The sequence below is a fragment of the Phyllopteryx taeniolatus genome, chromosome 7 (genome assembly GCF_024500385.1).
Source record: "Phyllopteryx taeniolatus isolate TA_2022b chromosome 7, UOR_Ptae_1.2, whole genome shotgun sequence".
Classification (NCBI taxonomy): domain Eukaryota; kingdom Metazoa; phylum Chordata; class Actinopteri; order Syngnathiformes; family Syngnathidae; genus Phyllopteryx; species Phyllopteryx taeniolatus.
This window is the reverse complement of record NC_084508.1, coordinates 4,560,151-4,576,988: the sequence shown is the minus strand read 5'-3', so window position 1 is coordinate 4,576,988 and position 16,838 is coordinate 4,560,151. Positions and strand designations below refer to the sequence as shown.

Sequence of the window (16,838 nt, the reverse complement as noted above, 5' to 3'; positions counted from 1 at the left end):
AATTCCTTAAATTTACTTTTGCAAATTAATTTGTATTTGTATCAATGTATCGTCTCTCCCTTTTTTCGTATTGTATCTGTTAAAGCTATTTTGTTATATTGTTGTTTGACATAGTTTGACAAAGTAAACAAACAATTTATAGTTCATTGCTTGGTTAAATAGACAAAATTATTATTATTATATTATTTTGACTATGCGTGGGAAAAAGGCACAAATAATAATTCAAAATGTTTTTTTTTACAAACAATAATTCTAAATTGTTTTTTTTTGTAAATTCCACCATGATGACTGAGAAATATTTATAAGGTGACCCTGCTTAAAAATAGCAAAAATATGAAGTGTATACTTTTAAAAGTGGTTGGTGATCTACCCAACTTTTGAGGTTACTTATTTAGTGTTTATTCATTTATATTCTTAAAATGTATTTAACATTTTCATTATTTCTATACTGTCATGTAATATATATATATATATATATATATATTACTAACCAGTCGTCCACCGTGCCGCCCATGTTTGAGATCCACTATGATAATTGAACAACGCTTTATCCTCCAGCCTGATGGGGGCGCTGTCCCGGTGTCCTAACCCTAACCGTCTACCGGGCGAAATCCTTCAGTAGGCCGCTTGGTCCAGCCAACAGCCCTTCCGGCTTCGCCGCCATTACAGACAACAGGTACGATTTCATTGGGATTTACCCTAAACAAAAGCCGTTTATAATCTCAGCCATCCATCGTTTTACACTTGATGAATTGAACGAAAATTAATCCCCTGGCGTTGGTTACCACCTGCGTTTCATATTGTGCGGAAGCCAATTTAAGTTATTAAAGTTGAGTGTGTGGACACCGACGCTAGCTAGTGTAGGCTATTGGAATACATCTCAGCTATTAAACACATGCACAACACGATCTAAATTGTTGTTTTGAGATTCACTTGGTGTATTTTACTCAATTTAGGTGGTATCTCTTTTGTGTATCTCGTCGCTTAGCTTAACTAGCAGGTTATCTGTCCAGTTGCGCCGTGTTTTTGTCTGCAAGCGTGTAGCTGCGTCCAGCCAACCAGTGTGAAGGTTCCTGCTGGTCGTCTAGTCTTGTAACGCCTTAGGTTGAACTGAATGCGGCATTAGTGGAACAAAACTACAAACCACGTCTCCCGTGTCACTATTTTGCAGACTACAACACGACAGCATGTGCTAATGTTGTGTGCTTATGCTTAGCTCAGTTTCACTGCATTGGGAATTCTATATAGTGGACTCAATATAGTTCATTAAAAAGCATTTTATTCGTGACCTGCTTTTAAAGGAGTAAAAGTGTCTTCTGGCGCCCTTTATTCAGAAAGAGCGAACGTGACAACTCCGCGTACTAAAATGAATTATCTTGGCACTGATCTCTTCTTTTTGGGAAAGTACAACATTAATAAGGTTATACTTTTTAGGAAAAGAAGGATGCTGATCAAAGCAACCATAACAGTTTTAACTAGACTTTACACCGATTTTATCGACCTGATCGGTATCGGCCGATAAGTAGCATTTTATGCTGATCGGCTTTAATGTCATAATTCGGCAGTCATTGATCGGCTCCGCAAAAGACATTTACTCCGCGTCACCGTTGTACACAGTATGTTTGAATCCAAAAGCTAGTTTATTTTTAGCTTTGTCGCGTGTCTTTTGACGTAGTACTATAAATATCTGACAGCCAATGAAGTTATTTTGTCATGTCTGTGGTGTGGTACAGACGACATGTAATGCCCGGATCAGACTACAAGACAAATTTGCTCTTTCAGGATTGCACTATGTCAGACTACTGCAATAAAATCTTGTATTCCGATACCACCGCATCCCGTTTTTTACAATCATTGGGCTTTCTCTTGTCAATTCAAATGCGACCGGATACCCTTGTTACCGTGGGGACTGTATTATAAGGACAAAATGGGGGGGGGGGGCGTGTGTTGGTGGTCACCGGTGCTCAGGACGTTGGTTTAAGGCTCGCTTGAGGTATGTTCATGTACTTTGAATACGATACGGCTCGCAAGCAGGCAACAAAATGTTATGTAGCCGAGCAAGCTACTGCTAGCACTGACGGTTATACATAAACATGCCGCCGTTCTGTCGAATCATGCTCTAAAGTTTCGGTGTGGGTGAAGTCATTTCATTACAGTAAGTTAGCACCCATTATTTCTGTCATGTTGTAACGTGGGTTTGACCTGACTGATAAAAATACACGATGTGACTAGAGCAGTGATTTCCAACCTTTATGGAGCCAAGGAACATATTTTACAATTGAAAAATCTCACGGCACACCCACAAACAAAAATGTCACAAAAAGTGGATACATGAATTACTGTATTTACTTCCTTCCATCTAATAGAAGACCATTCATTTGTTCTGTCTGTCACTATGCCTCACTGGCATAAATAGATGAACGGAGATGCATTATTTATTGTAAATAGAAATGTTTAAGCAATTAATTACAGAAGTATAAACAGTAAATGAACAGGTCATTTAAATAGACACATTCCTCCATCTTGTGATTGGATCGGTTATCGTTTTTTTAAACTCGCTGATCGGCCCCAAAAATCCTGATCGTGTAAAGCCTAGTTTTAACAGTCTAGATTATTATGATATAAAAAGACCAATTATTTTTTTTATGTGAACAGCTTTTTAAATGCTGCTGGAAGTGGTTTACATGGGGTAATTTTTCTGACTGACTAATATTTTCCAAATTAAAGGGAAGCTTGACTGTGGATGCACGTTAAATATTCCACTGGCCAATTTTTTTTACCCAAGTCAGAACGCGCCGTTGTCTATCACTAACCTATGCTAACGCAGTACTAAGTCATAATAGTAAATATTTGTAAGGCTGCAAGTAAATATTTTAATAATTGATCGAGAATTTTAAAAATAAATTTATGCATCTAATCTTTTTGAATTTTCATCCCATTATTGAAAAACAGATGATTTCAAATTGACACTGCACGCACAAACAAATTGATTCTGATTCAGTTACTAGTTTGGTTCGTAACGTCTGTCAATAAATCTGCACAAATGTTGATCATTGTTTTCAAAATTAGCAGCAGATATTTTCAGATGTTACTTTGAAAAAACTCAAAAGCTAAATCAGTCTGCTTTGTGGAGGAAATAAAATATTTACTGTTGAGAGGCTGAAATTCTGAGGATTTGGACAATAGTGCATTTTTCCTCGGCAGACATGGCTATCCGCTACCCGATGGCCGTCGGCCTCAATAAAGGCCACCGAGTCACCAAAAACGTCAGCGCGCCCAAACACAGTCGTCGACGCGGGGTAAGTTCCTCCCGATTCAAGGTGTCGCACGGCGACCGTCCGGTCCTGACGCGCCCTCTTTTCGTTTCTGTCCTCTGCAGCGTCTGACCAAGCACAGCAAGTTCGTCCGGGACATGATCCGCGAGGTGTGCGGCTTCGCGCCGTACGAGAGGCGAGCCATGGAGCTGCTCAAAGTGTCCAAGGACAAGAGGGCGCTCAAGTTCATCAAGAAAAGGGTGACGTCGTCTTACTTGCTTCGTATGAAAGAGAGGAAATTACCGATATCGTAACTGATCAGCAACTAGGTCCAAAAATCTCTTACATTTGAACGTCCTCGTTGAAATAAGTTAACCGCTGTTAATTTTAAGACTTGTTGAAGCTGCGAATTCAGATCTTGTCTGGCTAGAACCCCAATACAGCAGAGAGCAACCAAGTTTGAACAACAATTAATATACGTCTGGAGATATAAATGTAAAATAATTCACGGCCACCCAAGATGCGCTCTGAACCGGAAATGAATAAACTGGTGATGTCATCTGAGAATGGGGTCAGGTTCAGGGTATATTATTATTATTAATAAATATTTGTCATACGATAACCTTTATTAGTCCCACAATGGGGAAATGTTCATCCTTTCAGTTGTTTATATATAATATAAATAGCATGTAAGAGAAGACATCTATACAAGTACATTTGCAAAATAGAAATGTAGAATATTGTCCATGCATAAACTTTCCAATTCAATCTATCAGCAATGTTATTTGTTTAGAAAATAGAGTGCAGAGTTAAAATTTTGTTTGGGATCTGATTTAATTTATAAAACAGAAATAGCTAAGGCAAATTTTGATGATGGCATGTTGAAATCTCATTTACTTTGATTCAGGCTGCAACTGTCTGCCATTACAAGGTTGATGCAATAAAACCAAAATAAAAAATATTGAAGCCATAATTTATGAACGATTATTATAGTCATCATGTTCTGCAATTGAACAGTATACAGAATTATTTTTATCCTATTACATAATACACTGCAATAACTGTCCCGCAGCTATGTTCCTGACATATTGAAAATATGGAATTTCAGACGAATTTGGACAAATTGTTCTGCAAGTGAATTTCTATTGGTTGGCAGCTCTGACGGGTGTACTGTATTACAAAAGAATAAATTCCCTCCCCTTTACGCAGTGTCCCTGAACGTCCCTCCGCCACTAGCAGTTGCTGCATGCTTGCCTAGTTGAATTCTGAAGAGCGAAATAGGAACTGCAGCATGTCCAAACAGGTCCCCCTACTGGTGACATTTAATATTACTATTACATCCCTGTATATGACACTACACCACATTGCATCAGACCGTGCGGTGTCGCTATTGCGCACGCGTACCTCACAATGACGACGCTCAAACAAAATATAAGCAGCCCTACCAAAAATGTTTAATGCCAGCCAGATTTTTTTTGTCTTTGTATGCGGGGTCCCTCAAAGATCTTTTTAAGATTTGAAAAATCCTTTTGGTGTGTACCAGGCATAAATTGAGGTGCTGATGTTTGTTGTTTTGCGTCTCTTCCCCAGATTGGCACTCACATCCGCGCCAAGAGAAAGCGTGAGGAGCTCAGCAACGTGCTGGCCGCCATGAGGAAGGCCGCTGCCAAGAAGGATTAAAATGTCTTCAAATAAATGTTTGAATACACTTTCTGCCTCTGCTTTTAGACTCTCTTGGGCAGTGTTTGTTTATGATACGTTGTATTGTTTTGGAAAAATACAAGAATATGCAAACAGCTTGTGTTATCACTGGAGTTCAGCAGCCGCTATTTAGTTTTGCAACAGTGAGTTGAAAGTATTAGTTGAGATATTTACAGTTTGAAAAAGCTAAATTCCCCAACAAAGTTAGCAAAAACATCGTAAAACATAAAATAACAGCTGCTCAAATTCCCATTAAATGGTAACGATATTCAAGATAGTGATCACGTTAACGATGTGGTTCTGTTGATTTCCTCAAGTAGTGATCTTCAGTTCTCACTGGAGTGATTTGCACCTGGGAAGACAATCGGCACCTCCTAATCTGAGGCCGTGGTCCTCCGTTGCAAAAGGGTGGCGTGACAAAACGGACAGTTCAACACACTTTTTGAAATACTTAAATGTCATTATGCTTCTTTACAAAGACCTCTTAACATTGGGATTTTAGTTTTTTAAAAAACATGTCAAAGAGATTGTTTTTATATATTGTTAATGAGGGCAAAATTTAATATTACATTTAAATATGGCAATCATGAACCTACTTTTACACACCTGCATTTCAAGTCCAACTTTCTTTTTAGGGTAGACGTCCAGGTCAGCCAGCAGGCGAGTGGCTAACGTCAGAAGTATAGATATAAATTCTAGATAGGCCAACACGCTTTAGCAGCCCGGCTAATCGACGTGCCTACGTGGCGGCCATGTTGGGGAAGTCGTCGCTCCCATAGAAGGCAATGCATGGACATTGAAATTCAATTATAACATGCTCGTTTCTCAACCGACTTTCACGAGGGTTACTGTTTGTTCTGTCTGTCACTATGCCTCACTGGCATAAATAGATGAACAGAGATGCATTATTTATTGTAAATGTAATTTTTTACCAGCTTAGCGTCACCATAACTCGAAAGGGGCGTGTCGTATCTCCCGATACATATTTGTGGTCATAACTTTCCTTTTTGTTCCCACAAGCGTTTGAGCGACATTGCGCGCGCGTGTGCGTGTGTGTGCTTGAAGAGTCCAAATCCTCCCCTGCTGTCATTCGTCGTGTTCGTTAGCATGTGCGGCTAACCTGGCAGCTGGACTTGGTCGTTGACGAAGCGGTCGGAGACATTTCGGGTGTTTTTCGTTGTTCTTGTCTTTTGTGTGTGTGTGGAACTGAAGCCTCGCATTTAATTAGCCAGCTAGCTAGCTCCGCTGCTCAAGCGGCTAGCAGGCTGAGCTAAATGATGACGATTAATGACAGTTGTTAGTGTTTAGTTCCTGCTTAATTAGCATGGGCGATTGTCGAGGTTCGTGTGGAGCGGGCTACGTCATCGTATGTGTTGGGGCCTCTGTGGAGCCCCGTCCGTCCCAGCTGTGTTGGAGCGACACGTCACGAATGACAAACGGACGCTTTTTTTCCCTAAGTTGTCACTTTTACGTGTGTTTTGATCAGCAGCAACTTGTGAATTTGACATACTGTGTGCAATGGACAGTTCATCAAAAATAAGTACCTGTCCTTGCAAGTTGTGCAAAATGTACACTTGGACAGTGCATATGTAATCATATTTTGTATTTTTTGTCAAAATGAGTAACTTTGAAAATTACATTTAAAAAAAAAAAAGTTTGTATGTCTTTTAATGTACGGTGGACCCCCTGCAATTCGCACCGGATAGGGACGGGCCTGACCACGAATAGCCGTGAATATTTGACCCTCATTACAATTGCCGTGAAAAAAAAGCAATAAAAATACACACACAAATAAGTACGAGATCAGGTTAAAAAACACACACAAATAAGTGGAGGATTGGGCAAAATAAGCAGGGGTTTCCGTGAATAACCGGGATAGGTTCCCCCGAAAATCTGCGAATAGGTGAAACCACGAATGTCAAACCGTAGATGTGCGGGGGTCCACTGTATATGACTGTATATAAATGAGCTAATTAAATCATGTCAATTACAACAAGATACATCCGTAAACCAGGTTGAGACCCCAGGGGTGTTTGAAACTGAAACACAGGCCCCTAATTTAATCCTAAACCTGTTTTAAACCAAATTTAAAAAACTGAATTTTTTTTTTTTTTTTTTATAAGAAGCACAAAAACATTTAACGCTCAAACTTTGTTTTAAATTGAAAATTCACTTCTTAACTCCCATAGCTACTGACAGGCCAATCCTACACCTATAAATGGGCAACATTAAAAGCTCTTGATGACCTCAAACATTTTTTGAATTGTTTCTATGCTGATTAGCCACTTTGATCCTTGCCTCTCGTTTGAATACTGTGCTGGAAGGGATGAGGTTTCACAAGATGGCGGCCGCTCTCTCAGGACGACGTTTGGCCTGCTGGGACACACAAGAGCGACATTTCTTACAAATACACCGCAACCACACTAAACCGTTCAAATCAAATGATCCAACTGGTCAAACTGCTGTCCGGGGAAAATATCTATTTATTTATTATTTTAAATTCCTGTTAATGTAATGCTCTGTTAATGTACTGTAACTCTAAATATACTGATACAAAAAACCGAGCGGTATCGTGTAATTTTGAACACCAAGATATTGCAGTACTTTTTAAGATACCGTGCAAGGCTTTTTGGGAACGTGTTGCAGCCATCAAATTCCAAGTTCATGATTATTCGCTCAAAACAATCAAGTTGATCCGTTTGAACATGAAATATCTTGTCTTTGTAGCGTATTCAATTAAATATAGGTGGAACGTGATTTGCAAATCATTGTATTCTGTTTTGATTTATGTTTAACACAACGTCCCAAGTTCATTGGAATTGGGGTTGTACAAGACGGACCTTTTTCTTAAGCACAAAAACAGCTTACAGAGGATAAGTCCAAAAAACAAAAACTGCAAATATGTAAATCCGTGAGTAGCCAATCACAACTATGCGGCGGAACACTTAACAGTGATTTAATACTTTATAGAAAAATATACAATCAAATCAAATTAGCCGTCACTTGACGCATGGACCTCGTTACCTCGCCGTCAGCGTTGGCCAAGCTGGTGGTTGATGTCAAGTCCTGTGGCCCAGGAAGCCTGGCTTTTCCACAGATCAGAGGGCGGACTGTGGGCCACGCCCACGTCTGCAGACCACACCTATACACACACACACACACAGTTAGTGCTGTCATATTTCACACCGACACAAAAACACACACACACCAGGGTGATGAAGTTTCGGTCCGCGTGGACGGGCGCGATGGAGACGGCGTGTTTTCCGGAGCGCAGAAGAAACTTCTCTGTCGGCTTGCCGGACTCCACATTCGGCAGGTTCGTCTTGGAGGTGCGGGACAAGGACGAGCCCGTCACCCTGGAAACGGTGATGCGGGAAGTCGCTCTGGGAGGAGGACGAGACCCAAAGTTGCTCTCGTAGTTAAGATTTTGCTCATTTTGTTTCTTTGGAAAACAGGTAGCAGTTTTCAAATGAGACTTTTCTGAAATTGGGACTGTGACGGAGCCCTTCTGAATTTTCTGTAAACGAGTCATCTGTGTACAAACAGGGGCAGTGATCACGTACACGATCCCTCACTAACCTTTCAAACGATGATATTGGGAAACCATCATACCATGTTGACCTAACCGGAGGAAAGCGGAGTGCCCGGAGAAAAGCCACGCAGGCACGGGGAGAACATGCAAAATCCACACAGGCGGGGCCGGGGATTGAACCCGGGTCCTCAGAACTGTGAGGCTGACGCTCTAAGCAGTCGGCCACCGTGCCGCCAACTCCAATTGTAATCAGCGAAATTTCCAAAAGCAACTATAATTTTATTACACATTTTCTCTCAGTAATGTAATGATTACAGTTTCAGACATTTTGTAATTAAATTCTATAATTTCATGTAATTAGTTAGTCCCCAGCGGCGGTGGACTGGTTAGAGCGTCTGCCTCACAGTTCTGAGGACCGGGGTTCAAATCCCCAGCCCCGCCTGAGTGGCGTTTGCATGTTCTCCCCGTGCCTGCGTGGCTTTTCTCCGGGCACTCCGGTTTCCTCCCACATCCCAAAAACATGCATGAATTGGAGACTCTAAATTGCCCGTAGGTGTGAATGTGAGTGCGAATGGTTGTTTGTTTGTGCCCCGCGATTGGCTGGCAACCAGTTCAGGGTGTGCCCCGCCTCCCGCCCGAAGACAGCCGGGATGGGCTCCAGCACGCCCGCGTGAGGAGAAGCGGCTCAGAAAATGGATGGATGGATAGTTTGTTCCCAATATTATTTGTTGTAGAGAGTTTGGGGCAGAAAATTGAAAAGACGATCGACCAGAAGTAGTCTGGACTTCAGCAAATCAAAAAGGTTAATAAAACTACTGGAACGGAGAGTGCGAGTGGTGGTATGCGTGTGAGCAGGCAGCAAAGATATGGTGGGCTCTCGCCAGTTAATGTCTTCCAGATAAACGGACTATCTTTTGCACCCTACCTACGCTGCTTTCCGTCCAGGAGCTTCCTGTAGGCGTTGATCTCCATGTCCAGCGTGAGCTTGACGTCCAGGAGCTCCTGGTACTCGGAGAGCTGGGCGTTCATGCGCTGGCGCAGGTCGTTCATCTCGCGGTCCTTGGCCTCCATCGCGCGCCGGTGCTTGTCCCGGTCCGACGACAGGATGTCCTCCAGCTCGCGGACGCGGTCCTCGGCGGCGGCCGCCTACACGCAAATATGGTTAATGACGACGCCGGGGCCGGATCCGGGCGGTGAAGTCGCCAAGGGGCGCGCGGGTACTTGTTTCTGCAGGGCGCTCAGCTGGTAGGCCAGACCCTCGATTCTCATTCGGGACTCCTGCAGCTCCTCTCTGGCCGTGCGCACGGCCTTGTCGTTCATCGCCGACGACACCTTGGCGTTGTCCAGCTACACGCGGCCAGACGAAGAAAAAGAAAGACGCGTGACGATGCATTTGGGGGACACACAATTCTGATTCTGGAAGGAAAGGAAGGAAGATGTGGCGCTCGCTCACCTTGGCCTGGAAGGTCTGCTCCAGTTCCTCCTTGTAGAGAGTGACCTGGTCATCGTGCTGCTTCCTCAGGTCCTGACAGACGAGCGCATTGACATCAACAGTGCAACACCTCACACACACACACACACACGCACGCATACCTGTAAAGCTTGGGACAGTTTGAACTCGTAGTCCTGTCTGGCACCAGAGTCCACCTCCACAATTCTCTGCTCTTGTCTGCGCCGAGACTCCCGACCCTCCTAAATCAACACGCATATAAACACACACATTTGCGCAACAGTCATCTTCTTCACACCTTCTACCGCCCTGACGCAACAAGTGTTGCTTTTCTGCGAGGACATCGTGTGTGTGCGCGCGTGCCTCAAACTTGTTCTTCCTGAGCTCCAGCTCCTGGCAGCGGTTCTCCAAGCCCACGCGCATCGAGGTCTCGACCTTCAGCTGCCGCCTGGCGACGGCGTGTGCGTCCTCCGCCTGCGCACCGTCAAGCGCACGTTAAAATCCTGAGGGCTCCTGGCCGGCAACTTGTGTCCTCCACGCTTCCTTTGTTGAAACCATTTCTGCTGCGTTCATGCAAATACAATCAAACTTTCTAGAGTATGAATGTGTTGTTGTCTTCCCGACTTGAGCTCTTGAACTATATCAATAATATATTGTTCACGTCAAATTGTACACTTTGACTTTATCGTGGCCACCTTTGGCCAATGTGAAACCTGAATCCTACAATTTGAGTGAAATGTATTGAAGTTGAAGTGTGTTTAAATAAGCCTTGAAGGTTGTAAACATTTAACGGTTGGAAAAGTGCATTCAAAAGTTCAAAGTTAAAAAGGTCAAATGGAGACCACCCGTAAAACATGAGTACGGTAGCGTATTGCATTCACTTGAAAATTGACAAGGTCGCGCGCTGCTAGAAAAAAACGTTTATTTTCCTAGAAAGTCGTATACTTCTCAAAAAATAAGTACATTTTCTGGAAAAAAAAGTTCTTTTAAGTAAATTTCAAGGGAAAAGCCGTATATTTTCTAGAAAGTCATGGGAAAAATCAAATGCCTTTCCAGAAAAAAAGCTCGATATTCTTTCCAGGCAGAACTTGCACCGTTTGAGGAACAAAGACATGAATCTTGCAAGGGAGGTGAGATTTTTGCAATGTTCACGCCACATAAACGAAGGAGCAAAACGACACCTTATCCAGCAGCGCCTTGAGCGCAGCGTCCACGCTGAGCGCCATGGCGAGCGTCACATCGCTGCGCTTCAGCTGACTTTCCAGAGCGCTCGCCCGGGACACGGCCGCCGCCAGGTCCGCATCCTTCTTCTTGCCGCTAGCGCGGCAAAGAAAAGGCCCTCGTCCGTCATCACGGGGACAAGCTGCGCGTTCTTTAGGCGAGCGCTTACCTGCGCGTGGCCTCTTCCAGTTCGACCTTCAGACGGGCACGCTCCCGGGCGCCTTCGTCCGCAAGCCGGCGAGCGTCCGCTAACTCGGCCTCGTACGCACGCTTCACGCTGCTCACCTAAACGCAAGGTAAAGGAAATACATCGAAAATGAATGGAAATGCCACCACCCCAAAGCACTCGATAGCAGCGCCTTTCAACTCTCGTCACCCTGGGACTCGCATTTTCCAACGGTCGCTCAGTCGTGACCCGCTTCGACAGAAGTCAACAACAAGAAACAACTGTATTGTTCAAAAACAGCCTTTGGAAACACATGACTCCGCGTGCTTACAAAGTGATGACTTCGGAAATGTACGTAGTTGGTTACAATTACAAGTCACCCTGTTGAAAATGGAACAGTAGTGTATCAAAGTATTATAACTAATTACATTTGATTACGTTGACGTTTTCTTGATTTTCAAGGAATGCATCAACGGGACCCTTGATGGTTCCTCTAAAAAAAACGACATTAAAAGCATCGATCATTATTTTGGAATGAAGCACATCTTTGTTCTTTACACAAATAATAAACTGCTAACAAAACATGATGAAATGTAAGACTAACTAACTAACTAATGAAACATGTAAGAAATGAGTTTCCTCCGCAAGGTGCCCGGGCTCTCCCTTCGAGAACAGGCGAGAAGCTCAGTCATCCGGGAGGGGCTCGGAGTAGAGCCGCTGCTCCTCCGCATCGAGAGGAGCCGGATGAGGTGGCCGGGGCACCCGGTCAGGAGGTGTTCCGGGCACGTCAATGTCCCGTCGTTTGTAAACACCGCGACAGTTTTACCATTAATGTACCATGTCCTTTTGGATTTGTTTATGTTGTACCTTAGCATTAAGCACAAATGAATCATAAACCGATTCCATGAATGAACCTCCCCAAATCTAATGATGGTGTTTTTTTTTTATTTCAGCGATTATTCCCATGCGGACACTTGCAAAGACTGCAAAAAAAGCCATCGCACATGCTCGTTCCAACGGCAATCACAGTTTTGCTGTCCGCACGAAGGCTTGAGAAATGAAACTTTTAATGAAGCGATTGAACGGAAAGCAAGTCTGGCCGTGGCTAGTTATTAGCAGCAAAAACTATCAATTTATAACTGTGATGGCAAAACTGACATAACTAAAACTCCAACTAGTATCTTGTTACTACTAACTGCTGGAGTTGAGTCGATAAAACATCCTCTACAAGCTTCTCGGCCTTTTCCCGTTAAGGCGAGCTCAAATGAGAACTTGACAATACGGGTAATCAATCTTCGCTGTCAGGCACTTCAAATGTGTTCACCTCCTCGCGCTACCCGACTTGTTTTGGAGACGACTTCTTATTTTACAACATGCTGCCAGTTATATTGAGAAAATAATCATTTGGGCTCATTTTAGACCATTGATTCTCAAAGTGGCGGCACAGTGGTCGACCGGTTAGCTCATCTGCCTCACAGTTGTGAGGCTGCGGGTTCAAGCCCCGACCCCGCCTGTGTGGAGTTTGCATGTTCTCCCCGTGCCTGCGTGGCTTTTCTCCGGGCGCTCCGCTTTCCTCCCACATCCCAAAAACATGCGTGCTAGGTTGATTGAAGACTCTAAATTGTGAGTGCGACTGCTCCTTTGTTTCTATGTGCCCTGCGATTGGCTGGCAACCAGTTCAGGGTGTGCCCCGCCTCCCGCCCGATGATCGCTGGGATAGGCTCCAGCACGCCCGCGACCCGCATGAGGAGAAGCGGTTCGGAAAATGGACGGATGGATTCTCAAAGCGTCTTACGAGTACCACTCGTCGTGCGCGGGGCTCCCTCTCGTGGCGTGCAAAGGAATCACTGAATTCAATACACCTGAAGTGGAACATATTTCAAACATGCAATATTAATAACAGTAAGTAAGCATGTTGCTGTCTGCCGGAGCACCGCGCCGCTTCATGATTTGGCAACGAGCGGCCGCTATTTTGTAAAGAAATTCCAATCACCGATTAGTCGGCTGATTAATATAAACAATATATAATGAATGGACCCTAGTGAGGATAAGGCGGCCAGCCGGCCTTTGAGGTGCCGCGGGTCCTGCTTCTCCTGCGGGGCGAGAAATGCGGGCGGGTGAGAGGGCGTGCGGCAACGGCTTGCGCTAACAATTTCCACAAAAGCTTTTTTTTTTTTCTCTCGTCAGCTCTCAATGGCCGAGAGAAGTCGCGCATCTGTTGTTCTTGTCGAATTAGGATGAATGAAATATGTAGTTTGGCATTTGCAAATTCACTTCTTTGTGGATTATTTTGTTAAACCGATCCTCCGTGATTCGACCTGCCTTTTGTGTTCCGGTTAAAACAATAAAAGTGGCATTTGGGTGTGAAGGCACAACGACAGTCAAGTTCTTCTCTGATTTGAGCGTGCCTGAACCTGAGAAGGCTGAGAAGTTTGCCGAGGCCGCTTTATCGGCTCAATTCCAGTTTTATTTCACAACTATTAGCAGGCGCTTTAGGTTAGACTGATAACCTTCAATCAAATCAAAGACAAAAGACCAACGTTGCACGGAATTACTAGTTACAGCGTCATTGCCATCATTATGATCAGCGTGCAACAATTGCTATTTCCATTTAACAGCACAGTCTAAGTCTACATAAAAACTCAAGGTCATCACATACCAGCGGCGTAGTATTCTTGCCTTTATCTTTAATCATTGTATTATCTTTCCAACTGAATAGGCCTACTTGGACAGCTGCGGTAAATCTGCCCTTAGATCCTTTACGCAACTGACATGTCCTCGCTAACAAAGCACTGTGACATCATTTGTTCCGAACAAACTGCGGCTACCGTACGGGAAGGGACGGACGGGGAAACCGACAAGGCTTTCGCAACCATCTTTCTTGGCCGAGTAAAGCGGACCGCCGCATACTCGCGGGTGGATTCACCTGTTCTACGATTTTTTTTTTTTTTTGTAAGCGCTACCACTAGAATTACGAACGAGTTGGGATCAAATTGTAGATATCGCGAACTGAACTCGAATTCCGTTGCAATACCTGCAGCCAAATTGGAGATATGTGTCACGACAAACCCAGTACGCATGAATGGCAAAAGGTGAAAGGACGTTGCAGATATCTCAAACTGCGGTCAGGGAGAAGGTACTTACGCATATCTGAAATGTTCTGAACTACTGCAATTGTAAAGACGGACGAAGGGGCTGCAGGAGGGAACACAGAAAAAGCACAATTGTACATGTGCGTGGTCATTCTTGTCATTTGAACAGCTAAATTATTTTACGATTGTGTTTTATGTTCGATCTTTATTATGTACAGCACTTTGTTACAGCTTAAAGTGCTCTTGAAGTGTTTTCATGATGACACCAACTGATTTTAAGTTTTAAGGATTTTTATTCAAATGAATATTTAATGTCGTTATTATTATGATTGTGTTTTATGTTTCTGTTCAATTTTATTGTTGTACAGCACTTGGTTTCAAATGCAGTCTTTTTTTTTTAAGTGCGCAATACATAACGTTGAGTTGAGCATTGTGAAGGTGCACTTTCCTAAAATGAAAACATGGAAACTGATTTTCGTATAGAATTGAATACATTACTTCACGTATTTGAGAACTTTTCAATGTCATATTAAATGTCATTAATTATGTTCCTGTTGAAACGATTTGCGACGGGAACCGTGACCATAAACCCAAGATGACCTTTTGGCATCGGTTTACGCCGCTCGCTTTGCGTGATGATGAATGAATGCTTAAGCCAATTACAAAATCAAAGTCGTCGCACGAAGGAGGAGGACAGAGGAGTACCTGGAGGATGGCTGGAATTCTGCTCGGACTGACATTGATGTTGTATGTGTAACCACACCAGCGCAGGACCTCCACATCCAGTGTGTGTGTGTGTACCTGCGCGCACTGAGTACCATTTAACATGAGTTCCAATGTGATTGGTTAATTCAGATCACAGCCACATCTCCAGAACAAGAGGGTGTGCACACTTGTGCAACTACATTATGTCAGTTGTTTATTTTCATTTCCCCTCTCGAAGAGATGTACTGTTTTTTTTTTTTTTTTTCAATTGACAGGTCATAGTTCACAATGGTGGAAAGTTTCAAAATCTGGTAGAGTGAAGACAGGGGGGAAAAAAACGAGGCCTTTTTAGTCACAATAAATGCCATACTCACTTTTTTGTGAACTGCACTTTGGCAGGACTGAAGCGCAACGAATGGTGACACGGATGAGTAGTTTTCTGTAACATATAAACATACATCGTCATTCAGATGAAACCATATGAACATTTCAAATCACTGTTATCATGACCAAAATTCGGCCTACCCGCACTTATTACAGAAATTATTGGGCAATTAAACCCTTGCTGTGGTTTTCGCCACCTCTTCGGTTGTGTATCGCCTTTTAGGATATTGTGTGCTTTTAAACATTTCAAGTGGCCTTGGGTTCCATGAAAGGCGCTTTGTAAAACTAAGTTGTTGTTCATTTTATTAATTTCTGTATTTATTCAGCACCTATTATACTTATCACAAACAGGTGATGAGACTCAAAACTTCCTGTCCCGCCTCAATTTCATGACGTGTACAGCTAACTTGACTTAACTATTTGCGCTATAAAAGTGTCAAATGTGAAAAAGTGCAAGTTTGTCGTGTACCTTTCGTTATCGTCTCGACATTTAATCTTGGACAATTTTCCTGAACATGTTCTCCATTTTTGCATTTTTGCCCGCCAAAGCGAGTTTTTCTTCTTCGTTGGTAAGATTTTCTTTTTCGGCGCTGCTCTTCGGCGGACTGTTGGCAAACTGTGAATTACCGCCCCCTGTAGAGTATACTATGAACTGAATTGACAGTACAATCTTTATCCATCAACAGTCCTTTATGTTGGCGTTATTATTGTAACATCACGTGTATGGCGCATGTGTTGATTGATAGCCTACTGCCATATTTAATTCGCTTTACATTTAATTTAATATATTTTAGGGGAAATCTCAGTCACACTGCCGCTGTATATTTTGGTGTTACATATGATATTAAATTGTTCAATGATTTACAATTCAAGTGTAACAAGAAAAATGTAGAAACATTTTGAAAAAGGTTATTGAAGCATTTCATACTTAAATACTAATCATTTACATCGCAACAAAAATGCATTTTAATAATAGCAGTACAAGTATCTTTGTTGTTGTTGTTTTTCTCTCTAAATTTGCCCTTTGTATGTCTCCAGAGAAAGTCGACTTTTCAGTGATGGCAATTTCGGCTCTTTTTTAAATTCAGACTCGGCTCCCTTTCGGTTTCCAAGTGCTCTTCGATTTTTTGATATCTTCAAAGAATGTATTACCAAAATATATGTAAAAACAAGACAATCATCGATAGAACAATGGAAAAGTCGCTATTACGGCAGGAATATACTGGTCCAGTCCACATGAGATGAAATTGGGGTGAATGTGCCCCCTTAACTCAAATGACTTTGACGCCCAGGTGGACTCTAGTGGTCCAGATTCCATTTTCTTATTGACATG

At 42.9% G+C, this 16,838-nt stretch overlaps 2 protein-coding genes across 6 annotated transcripts; one reads left to right on the top strand and one right to left on the bottom strand.

The window, feature by feature from the left end:
• Positions 1–558: 558 nt before the first annotated feature.
• rpl36 (ribosomal protein L36) lies at positions 559–4,962 on the top strand. 2 transcript variants are annotated; one of them, XM_061778924.1, is made up of 4 exons: positions 559–676; positions 3,205–3,299; positions 3,380–3,514; positions 4,845–4,962. In XM_061778924.1, exons 2-4 carry the CDS (start codon positions 3,207–3,209, stop codon positions 4,932–4,934), a joined length of 318 nt encoding a protein of 105 aa, XP_061634908.1. In that variant the 5' UTR covers positions 559–676; positions 3,205–3,206; the 3' UTR covers positions 4,935–4,962. The 2 variants fall into 2 exon arrangements, with proteins under 2 accessions (XP_061634908.1, XP_061634909.1); XM_061778925.1 differs by having other exon boundaries at positions 632–676; positions 3,187–3,299.
• A 1,542-nt stretch (positions 4,963–6,504) lies between these two features.
• On the bottom strand, positions 6,505–16,806 carry LOC133480609 (lamin-B2-like). Of its 4 annotated transcripts, none has more exons than XM_061778921.1 (12): positions 16,716–16,806; positions 15,496–15,560; positions 11,328–11,443; positions 11,119–11,254; positions 10,301–10,411; positions 10,081–10,179; positions 9,941–10,012; positions 9,709–9,834; positions 9,413–9,633; positions 8,164–8,338; positions 7,980–8,097; positions 6,505–7,328 (listed from the first exon to the last, which is right to left on the bottom strand). In XM_061778921.1, exons 1-11 carry the CDS (start codon positions 16,741–16,743, stop codon positions 7,987–7,989), a joined length of 1,260 nt encoding a protein of 419 aa, XP_061634905.1. In that variant the 5' UTR covers positions 16,744–16,806; the 3' UTR covers positions 6,505–7,328; positions 7,980–7,986. The 4 variants fall into 4 exon arrangements, with proteins under 4 accessions (XP_061634905.1, XP_061634903.1, XP_061634907.1 ...); XM_061778919.1 differs by having other exon boundaries at positions 6,505–7,331; positions 16,716–16,805; XM_061778923.1 differs by lacking the exons at positions 15,496–15,560; positions 16,716–16,806 and adding an exon at positions 14,469–14,477 and having other exon boundaries at positions 6,506–7,331.
• Between the last annotated feature and the right edge of the window lie 32 nt (positions 16,807–16,838).